Source organism: Dipodomys ordii, unplaced genomic scaffold (assembly GCF_000151885.1).
Source record: "Dipodomys ordii isolate 6190 unplaced genomic scaffold, Dord_2.0 Scaffold156, whole genome shotgun sequence".
Taxonomy (NCBI): Eukaryota; Metazoa; Chordata; class Mammalia; order Rodentia; family Heteromyidae; genus Dipodomys; species Dipodomys ordii.
Genome location: NW_012267372.1, coordinates 1,332,458 through 1,342,890, shown reverse-complemented (window position 1 = coordinate 1,342,890; position 10,433 = coordinate 1,332,458). Strand labels below are relative to the sequence as shown.

Genomic DNA, 10,433 nt, shown 5'->3' with positions numbered 1-10,433 from the left:
GGGGTACGGTAGAATCAGCCTCCTGGGGGGGGTGATCACCGAGGGGACCGACACCCAAGGTCACGGTGTCAGCAGGGCTCCCTGGACAGGGGGGTACCCCCCGCCTTCAGCGTGCCTCACTATTCTAAGTCTGGAACCTGGGTTAATTGTGGGGTGATGGTGGGAGGAACTGACAAGAGTCCTCGAATCCTCAGTATGGGATAACTCGCCAAATCCTTCCCGTCCGCATCCTGCATGATGAGGCTCCCCATCTTCCAAGATGATAAGGCCCTCCTGGTGTCATCCACTGTTCTGGTTGGGATGCCTTGGAATCTGTTGCGCTGCTGGCAGGGTCTCCGGGGAGAGAGATGGGGGTCGTAAGGAAAGAAGAGTTTTGTGTGGATTTCTCTTCCCCAGAGCTGTTTCCCGTTCAGATGGAGGGTGTCAAGCTTACGGTCAACAAAGGGTTGAGTAACCGTTTCCAGGTGGGTTTTTCCTGGGACCCTGCCCTCCCAGGACCTCACAGCGCTGTCCCCTAAGTCTTCTCTCTGCCTGAAGAGCGGGACTCCCTGGGCTTGGAAACACTTTAAAAAGAGTGTAGAGACACACACCTATAATCCTGGCACTCAGGAGGCAAAAGGAACAAGAGTTCCTAGGTCAGCCTGGGCCACACTTAGGAAGACATGGAGGGCCCCGGGGGAAACCAAAGACAAATAGAATGCTCACCACTTAGTGGGGCTAGTGGTAGGACTTCAGGACTCAGAGGCCTGGAACCCACAATATCCAGGCAAGAGTGAAGGGCTAGGTGTGGAGAACACCCCAGCTCACCTTTTCGGATGCATGGCTTCTAATCTAGTCAGGCCCCACCTCTGAATTTACTCACCTCTGTGCAGATCCAACCCAAGGCCCCTGAAAGCCACACACACTCCCTCCATCCCCCTGCTGGGGACCCTGTCTTTACCCTCTGTAGGGGGGCCAACCCAGGCCAGCAAATGCCTCAAGCTTTCCCTCTTCTCCTAGGTGAACCACACGGTAGCGCTCAGCACAATTGGGGAGTCCAACTACCACTTCGGGGTCACCTATGTAGGGACAAAGCAGCTGAGTCCCACGGAGGTGAGGTTCTTTCTGCTTCAGTGTCTTTGGACAAATATGTTAAGCACATGGCCCGCCTGGCTGAGGTGCTGGAATATTTGGCTGGGTTGTGGGCTTGGGTCTCCCCAGCGTGTGGACTGGTACAGGGAGCCGCCTCCTCCATCAGCATCCCCTGAGCCCTACCTGTTCCCTGGTGCAGACCAGCCAGGCCTGCTGCCAGGACTGGCTCTAGGGGGCACTGGTGAGCCATGGAACACCTGACCCAGGCAAAGATGGAGCTGTTAGTTGATGCTGTAGACGTGTAGACATGCCTGCCATGGGAGTGCCAGACCTGGGGTGCAGGGGTGCAGGATTGAGGCTTATGGAAGGCGCAACTGTATTAGGTTCCTGTCTATATTGCCTGAATTCTTTCAATGAGTTTCTGCAACACGCGGGAGGCAGGAGGCTGAGATGGGAGGCTGGCACCTTCCAGCCTCCCTCCCTGAACTGCATTACCATCTGCCATTGTGGGACACCGCAGGGACTGCGCAGCCATGAGCCTCCATCCCATGTGTCAGGATCTGTTCCCAGAAAGCTAGCGGCCTGGGTGAAGAGGCCTGGAAGGGCTGTGGGAGCCCCAGGGGTCCACAGCTTAAGCAAGTGGTTTGGGAGAGGGGCTCACGGCTGACACCTGACCTTCGCCTGCTCTGCGTCCCCAGGCATTCCCTGTGCTGGTGGGCGACATGGACAACAGCGGCAGCCTCAATGCTCAGGTCATCCACCAGCTAAGCCCAGGCCTTAGGTCCAAGATGGCCTTCCAGGTGAGTGCGGGGCTGGGGCCTGCTGCTTGCCTGCAGGTGCACCCCGCCCGCCGCCGCCGCCTTCACCCCTTCTCTCCCCACAGACCCAGCAGTCCAAGTTTGTGAACTGGCAGGTGGACGGCGAGTACCGGGGTTCCGACTTCACAGCAGCTGTCACCCTGGGGAACCCCGACGTCCTGGTGGGATCAGGTAAGGGGTCAGCCTCTGAGGGGGCTCCCAGAACCTGTCCGCTCTCCCTCCTTTCCTGCCCTCGCATTAGTCAGGGAACCAGTGACCCCAGAATGAGAGCCCTGGTGGCATGACAGTGCCTTGGGCTCCTCTGCAAGGCCACTCCTCCTCGGGTGCCAGCGGTTAGAGAAGCTCAGGTCTGGAGGCCTGGTCCAAGGGGGAAAGCACCCGCCTAACATACTAGGCCCTTAGTTCAAACCCCAGTGGTGCCAAAGGAAAAGCTGATGCACAGAGAAAGCTTAGTTGAGGCGGGCGCTGGTCGCCCCTGGCGAGCCCTAGTGGGCTCTGGCTGGTTCTAGAACACAGCAGGTCACAGGGTGGCCCAAGACCATGTGCAGTTGGGGAGATGAAGGTCTGGCTGGGTGTGGGGTGGGGGCCAGGTTTGACTACTGACTGGACTTCCAAGTTCTTCCTTGTGGTTCCTCTTTGTTTCTGCAAGTAGCTAAATACCTGCACTCTTTGTGTGTGTGACAAGATCTTGCTGGGTATCCCAGGCTAACCTCAAACTCACTATCTTCCCACCTCTACCTCCTTGTGCTGGAATTAGAGGCATGGGCACATATGCTCAGTGCATTCTGTTTTTTTGTTAGGTCAGTCCCGGAGCTTAAGCTCTGGGTCTGGGCGCTGTCTCTGAACTTATTTTGTTCAAGGCCAAGGCGATCACTCTGCCACTTGAGCTACAGCTCCACTTCTGGCCTTTTCTGAGTAGGTTATTGGAGATGAGACTCTCATGGAATTTCCTGCCCAGGCTAGCTTTGAGCCATGATCCTCAAATCTCAGCCTACTGAGTAGGTAGGATGACAGGCGTGAGCCACTAGCACCCAGCTTCAGTGTGTATGTCTTCAGCATGTTCTGTATAGTGCCTTCTAGGTCCTGAGAAGAAGGGATAAATGGATGACTGAAGTGTCTGCCCTCTGGGCTTCCTTTTTTGCCAGTCCTGGGGCTTGAACTCGGCCTTGGACACCATTCCAGAACTGCATTTGCTCAAGGCTAGCACTCTACCACAGTGCCACTTCTGGCTTTTTCTAGTTACGTGGTACTGAGGAATCGAACCCAGGACTTCATGCATGCTAGGCAAGCACTCTACCGCTAGGCCACATTTCCAGGCTGGGCTTCCATTCTTTTTTTTTTGGTCAATCATGGGGCTTGAACTCTAGCTCAAAGCGAGTGCTCTACCACTTGAGCCACAATGCCACTTCCTGGTTTTCTAGTGGTTTATTGGAGATGAGAGTCTCACGGACTTTCTTGCCCGGGCTGGCTTTGAACCCATGATCCTCAGATCTCAGCCTCCTGAGTAGCTAGGATGACAGAACTCAACCTTCTTCCTGAGCTTGGGGCATTGTCACCAGAGCTGAGCTGGTGAGGGACAGGCCTGGCCTTGTGCTCAGGGACCAGGAGCAGACTACAGGGGCTCGCTTGTGGAAAGTGGAGCGATGGGAGTGGCTGCCAGGGGAGCATGCGTGTTGGTGGAGGCCATGGTGGGCTTGAGCGCTGGAGGGCAGGCCCTGTCCCCCATGTCTTGCATGGTCAGGACAGGCAGGGGGCCTGTGTATCCAGGAGGCTGGAGCCAGAGCATCCTGAGCAGGGGGCAGTGGAGAAGGGCATGGCGAGAAGCTGGGGGGGCGGGGGGCTTGAGGTAGGCTTGGTCAGGGGCTCAAGGGTGGAGGATATATTTCCTGTGTCCTGCTGACCTGATGATGGTGCCACTCACTCGGCTTACACTGTCACCCTGGTTGAGCCACAAAGCTCCACTGTCTTGGCGCTTTCCCTCCGGGCCTTTACACGTGCTCCTTGTGTGAAATGCTTCCCCTCGTCCTGTTGTGCTGGATGTTGACCCTTGTTACTCTTGCAAAAGGCAAAAATGGTGCCACTTTGCTTGGCATGGTGGTGCAGGCCTTCAGTCCCAACACTGTCTGGAACAGCCTAGCCCAAGGGTGGGTGCTCACTCAGACGGTAGAGAACGTGCCTGCCGTGCTCAAGCTCCGCCTCGGGCCCTTGCTGCCTGCTTGGGTCTCTGGTGTTCTGCAGCCTTGGGGGCTGTCGGGGTGCTAGTGGCCCAGGCAAGGCTCACGGCTGCACTCTTGCTGCCAGGGATCCCGAGCCTCCAGCCGTTCAGGGTGGCCCTGCCTAGACTTGTCTGGGCCTGGGCTCCAAGGTGCGGGGGCTCTGTGTCACCTGGGCTGCAAAGATGGGCCAGGACTTGAACCCCGGTTGCCTGACCTGGGCTGTGTTCTCTGCCCCGCGGCCCTGATGGCTCATATAACATGGGACTGGGTGGCGGAGGCCCAGATTGGCACATTGGTGCCGGCTTGGGGTGCACAGGTGCGGTACTGGTCTTGGGTGTGCAGGCGTGGTGCTGGCTCCAGTTGCGCAAGCACACTGGCCACCTGGACCCGCCTCAGCCTGGCGTTGCGTGTGTCCCCAGGCATCCTCGTGGCCCACTACCTGCAAAGTGTCACGCCGTGCCTGGCACTGGGTGGAGAGCTGGTCTACCACCGGCGGCCGGGTGAGGAGGGCACCGTCATGTCTCTAGCCGGGAAGTACACACGTGAGTGGGGCATGAACGGCTGGGGATGGGGGAGCTGGGGCTGGAGGGGGTTCCGGGGTCCCACATGCAACATTACCTCCATTCTGCTCTCCTCAGTGAACAACTGGCTGGCCACGGTCACGCTGGGCCAGGCAGGCATGCACGCCACATACTACCACAAAGCCAGTGACCAGGTGAGAGGGGCGGGTGTGGCGGGGGAGCCAGGGAGGGCACATGCACAGGGGCCCGCCCCTCACCCCTGTGGCCCCACCCCTCCAGCTGCAGGTGGGCGTGGAGTTCGAGGCCAGCACGAGAATGCAGGACACCAGCGTCTCCTTTGGGTACCAGCTGGACCTGCCCAAGGCCAACCTCCTCTTCAAAGGTGAGCCCGTAGAGTGCCAGCCCCAGCTGGCCTGTGCCACCCCCCCCCCCCCCCCCCCCCCTGCCCCCGCCTGGACATAAGTGGAAACTGAGGCTCTGGGAGCCACCAGTCAGATGCAGACCGTCTGTTTGGGCGCTGTCCTGGCCTTGCGTGTCACCCCCTCTCACCCTCACCAGGGGTGGTGGCTCTGTCCAGCCCCATGCCCCCGCACTGACCGCTTCGTCCTTGCTGGGCTGGGGAGTGGGGGGGTCCAGGGAGTGGGGCGGTCCAGGGAGTGGGGCACCCTGTACTCAGCTCCGCCACCACCTGCTCGCCTGCAGGCTCTGTGGACAGCAACTGGATCGTGGGCGCCACGCTGGAGAAGAAGCTTCCTCCGCTGCCCCTCACACTGGCCCTGGGCGCCTTCCTGAACCACCGCAAGAACAAGTTCCTGTGCGGCTTCGGCCTCACCATCGGCTGAGCCCGGCCTCCGCCTTTCATCCTCCACCCTGCGCCTCCCTCCCTCCCTCCCGGGGCGGGGGCAGTGGGAACGGGGTTCCGGCCCCCCCCCCAGCAGCCCACCAGGGGGGTCTCAGGATTCCCAGCGCCAGGGGGCCTGGGGTCCCGGAGGGGATTCTGGAATATTCCGAGCACCGTGCAAGAGGCAGCCGGAAGACCTCAGGGCGGTGTCCCAGCAGCCGGGGGCCCCATCGAGCCGGCCCTGGGCAGCGAGAGGAGCTCCCGCCCCGTCCACCTCCCCCTCCCCCGTATAAATCATGTTTATAAGTTATGGAAGAACCGGGACATTTTGCAGAAAAAAATATATACGTGGAAAAAAAAACCACTTGGGAGGAGGACATGGTTTTCTCCGGTGTGGGCCGGCAGGGGGCGCTGTGGGACCGGGCCGTGGCAACATCGCACCCCGTGCTCCCCTTGGGGGGGTTGGGGGGGTGATGTGCCCTCGGTCAGATCCCAGGCTGAGCTGCAAGGACTTTGTCCCTGTAAACAAGCCATGGGGAGCCCAGAGTGCAGGGTTGGGGGCCGGAGTCCCACAGCCCAGGGCCTTTCCCGGCCCCCCATGCAGAGCAGGAGGCGGGGTGCCCCAAGCCTGGCAGTCACCTAGGGAAGGACAGAGGCCCCACCCTGCCAGACCCAGCCCCTTGTGTTAGGGGCCAGGTGACCCAGGACGGCCTCAGTTCTCTAGCCACTGACTCCCAAAGGTTGGGACTACGGGAGCCTGCCGCACTGCCCTCCCTCCCCAGACAGGAACCGAGACCTCACCCGCCCCTGTCCAAGGTTAGGCTGGCGGCCAGAGGTGACCCCTAGTTAACCAGGAACCAGCCTAGGCTCCAAGGCACTGGACCAGGTGTCCACCCTGCTCCCGCCCCAGGGCCACTTTCCAGCTCTAGGGGCCAGCTGGTACCCTGGCCCCAGCTTCTGGCCTGCTCTGCCCACACCCTAAATGGGGGGATTGAGGGGCCTCAGGCAAGGCTCAGAGGCTGCAGTGCACACTAGAGGCTCAGTCACCTGCCCAAGGCCACCGTAGAGGTAACCGGCACAGTCTGGCAGGCAGGTTCCCCTGGCCGGTGCACTCAGCTTCCAGATGGGGGGGGGGGGGCAACTGCTTATGTTTCCAGGGCAAGGGATAGGGTCCAATTTCTCAGCTGGGGAGAGTCCCAGAAGTGTGTCACCCATGATCACAGCCACAGGAGGCTGAGGCCAGAGCCCAGCGCCTGTCCATCCAAGTGCCTCATCCCTTCCTGCGCTTCTATGCTAACCCCAGCCCCTTTCCCATAATGTATATACATCGTCCAGTTTAGCGGGGAGTGAGTACTGGGGGTTCCAGTCCCCCCGCCAAATAGAGGAGGACACCTGTATTACTGGGTGAGAGGTTACCTCCCTTTCAGGGGGCTGGGGGGGGGTCACAAGGCCTCCAAGCCCAGCCCCACCTTCTCCCCTCCCCTCCTCGTGACAGGGCCTGGCCCAGCCCTCGGGCCCTGGGGAGGGGGCGGAGCAGGGAGCCCTATAATTGGGCCGGTCTGGGATCCCAGATCGCTATTCTGCCCCTGGAGGAGAGGATCGTGCACCCCCCTGGAGCTGGTGAGGAGGATCACAGAGCCGCAGGGAAGGGTCTGGGGACACAGCCTGACCTGGAGCAGTGGGGAGATAAGACGGAGGACCTGGGGACTTCCTGGCCTCCAAGGAAGAGTTGGGGACAGGCAGGACAAGGCTGGAGCATAGAAAAGTCACTTGGGGACTGGAGAAAAAGCAGCCCGTGGCTGGGGCCACAAGAGCCCAGCTAGAAAGTGAGCCAAGGGGGCAGCTGGGAGACCACAGACGACCCAGGATTAAAACCTGTTACTGAAGGCTGCCACAGCCCTATTTTCATGCTGGGGGGCACAGGGGTACCTCAACTACATTGAAGGACTTTTTTGAGGGGGGGGGGACTTTAGCCTTTCTATTTACTTAGGTTTGGCCTCAAACCTCCGTGCTACCTTTTCCCTCAGCCTCCCTTATATGGGATTACAGACTTGCACCTCTGCTCCGGACCAGGAGTTTAAAACGAGGGTTACATTAGCACAGCAATGGAAAGCAGGGATTTAGATGTAGAGTTAGTTTGGACCTCTGGGAACACAGCTGCAGCTGGAGATTGGGGGTGGGGTGGGATGGAATTTGAACCCTGGGAGAGCAAGGTGGAATTTTTGGCAATGGAGAGGACCTGGAGATGGAGAGAGAGGAGGCTAGGACAAAAGACGGGGGGTGGGGGCATCCTGGTAGATGTTTGTGATTGGATTAGCCCCCTAACCTGGGGCGGGGCTGAGGGTGGGAGGGTGGAGCCATCTCTTGGCTGTTTATTGACAGTTTCTCCTCCGCAGACTGGCCAATAGCAGGCTCTGAGAAGATGAAGCTTTTGTGGGCTGTGCTGGTGGTCACGTTGCTGGCAGGTATGGGGGCAGGGTTTGTTCCCAGCTCTGCCCTTTCCCCTGGCCCATCTCACCCCCTCTCCCTAACTCAAGTCCTAGATTCCATCTCTTTTTTGGGCCACTCATGGGGCTTGAACTTAGGGCCTGGGCGCTGTCCCTGAGCTTCTTTGCTGAAGGCTCACACTCTACCCCTTTGAACTCTACTTCTGGTTTTCTGATGGTTCATTGAAGATCAGAATCTCACCTACTTTCCTGCCCGGGCTGGCTTTGAACTGAGATCCTCAGACCTCAGCCTCATGAGTAGCTAGGATGACAGGTATGAGCCACCAGCACCTGGCTTCCATCTCATTCTTTTTGTGTGTGCCAGTACTGAGGGCTTGAACACAGGACCCTGTCTCTTACATTTTTCATTCAAGGCTGGCACTGTACTACTTGAGCTCTAACTCCACTTCTGTTTTTTGTGCTTGGTTCATTGGAGATAAAAGTCTCACAATAAGATGGAGCTGGGAAAGTAGCTCAGTGGTAGAGTGCTTGCCTTGCATGCATGAGGCCCTGGATTCCATTCCTCAGCACCACATAAGCTGAAAAAGCCGGAAGTGGCACTGTGGCTCAAGTGGTAGAGCACTAAACTTTCCTGACTGGTCTGGCTTTGACCCATGATCCTTAGATCTCAGCCTCCTGAGTGAGTAGGAGGACAGGCATGAGCCACTGGCACCTGGCTACATCTTCTTTTTGAGAGCAAGTCCCATATCTGGGGCTCTCCTGACATTTGCCCTGAGCAGTGTTTGACTGGGTGGGCTTTGGGTTTTCCATGTATAAACATGGGAATTATAGCCAGGTGCCGGTGGCTCACGCCTGTCATCCTACCTACTCAGGAGGCTGAGATCTGAGGATTGCAGTTCAAAGCCAGCCTGGCAGGAACAGAATGTCTTGTAAGACTCATCTCCAATGAACCACCGGAAAACCAGAAGTGGCGCTGTGACTCAAGTAGTAGCACACTCACTTTGAGCTGAAGAGCACCCAGGCCCAGAGTTCAAGCCCATGACTGAAAAGAAAAAGAGAGGGAGGGGAAATTGTAGCCCCAGAATTAGTGCCCACACTAGTGGCTTATGCCTGTCATCCCAGCTTTTTAGGAAGCTGAGATCTGAGAACTGTGGTTCAAAGCCAGCCCAGGCAGAAAAATGCAAGAGACTCTTATTTCCAACTAATCACTAAAAGCCAGAAGTAGAGCTGTGGTTCAAGTGGTAGCACATCTGCTTTGAGCAAAAAAGTTCTGGGACAGCGCCCAGGTCCTGAGTTCAAGCCCCAGCACACACACACACACACACAAAGGGAACTATAGTAATGTGCCCATCACAGGTACACAGAGACCATACATGTTGGCCAGGTAAACAAACAGTACCCTTCAGTGGGGAGGGTCTGGGTGACTCCAAACACACCCAGGAGCATTAATGGAACCCGTGCTGTGTACCAGTTCCCTGAGGCCAAACCCTCACAGAGCCATGAACTTGCTCCACACAGGATGCCGGGCTGACGTGGTGGAGCCCGAGTCGGAGCCGGAGATGCTTGAGCGCTCGCCGTGGCAGGCCAGCCATCCCTGGGAGCTGGCGCTCGGCCGCTTCTGGGATTACCTGCGCTGGGTGCAGACACTGTCTGACCAGGTGCAGGAGGAACTCCTCAGCTCCCAGGTCACCCAGGAATTGACGTGAGTCACCCACCCTGACCTTTGACCCTCCTGGTGGCCAACTGCCTGCGGGTGGATCCCTGGGGCCCCAGGTCCCTTGCATTCCCTGTCACCTCTCTTTAGGGTCCGAGTCTCTGCACTTTCCTGTTCTTCCATTGCTCTTCCTGTCTCTGTTCTCTTTCTGGTGCCCCATCCTGCTGGACTTTGAACTTGGGGCCTTGGGCACCCCCCCCCCATCCCCAGCCTGTCTTGCTTCCATTTATTTTCCAGACAAAAGCTGGCACTTTTGGGCATGATGGGCGTCAGGTGGAGAGCTGGGATTGCAGGCGTGTGCTTCCATGCTAGGCCCTTGCTTTCTCATGAGTCCATGTGTCTGTGGATCTATGTCTGTTTTGTGCCTCTGTGGATTTCTTTCTCTTGGGGGAGGGGTTCCCTCGCTCTATGATGGCCATTCACCCTCCGTCCCCCCCCCCTTCCCCACCCAGGGTGCTGATGGAGGAGACCATGAAGGAAATAAAGGCGTACAAATCCGAGGTGGAGAGCCAGCTGAGCCCGATGGCGACGGAGACCCAGGCCCGGCTGAACAAGGAGCTGCAGGCGGCGCAGGCGCGGCTGGAGGCGGACATGGAAGACGTGCGCGCGCGCCTGGCGCAGTACCGCACCGACGTGCAGACCATGCTGGGCCAGAGCACGGAGGAGATGCGCGCGCGGCTGGCCTCGCACCTGCGGAAGCTGCGCAAGCGGCTGGGCCGCGACGCCGAGGACCTGCAGAAGCGCCTGGCCGTGTACGAGGCCGGGGCCCAGGAGGGCGTGGAACGCAGCGTCAGCGCCCTCCGCG

General features: G+C 58.7%; 2 protein-coding genes across 2 annotated transcripts in view; both read left to right on the top strand.

Annotated features, from left to right (window-relative positions):
• The first annotated feature begins 6 nt into the window (after nucleotides 1-6).
• Tomm40 (translocase of outer mitochondrial membrane 40 homolog (yeast)) lies at nucleotides 7-5,828 on the top strand. Its single transcript, XM_013032765.1, has 8 exons — nucleotides 7-464; nucleotides 1,000-1,092; nucleotides 1,770-1,871; nucleotides 1,955-2,060; nucleotides 4,525-4,647; nucleotides 4,744-4,820; nucleotides 4,906-5,008; nucleotides 5,329-5,828. Exons 1-8 carry the CDS (start codon nucleotides 348-350, stop codon nucleotides 5,466-5,468), a joined length of 861 nt encoding a protein of 286 aa, XP_012888219.1. The 5' UTR covers nucleotides 7-347; the 3' UTR covers nucleotides 5,469-5,828.
• A 1,171-nt stretch (nucleotides 5,829-6,999) lies between these two features.
• Nucleotides 7,000-10,433, top strand: part of Apoe (apolipoprotein E) — a 4,035-nt gene continuing 601 nt past the window's right edge. The window contains exons 1-4 of the mRNA XM_013032692.1: nucleotides 7,000-7,087; nucleotides 7,864-7,932; nucleotides 9,433-9,616; nucleotides 10,081-10,431. Coding sequence (XP_012888146.1) covers nucleotides 7,890-7,932; nucleotides 9,433-9,616; nucleotides 10,081-10,431 — 578 coding nt within the window. The 5' untranslated portion in view covers nucleotides 7,000-7,087; nucleotides 7,864-7,889. The remainder of the gene's footprint in view (nucleotides 7,088-7,863; nucleotides 7,933-9,432; nucleotides 9,617-10,080; nucleotides 10,432-10,433) is intronic.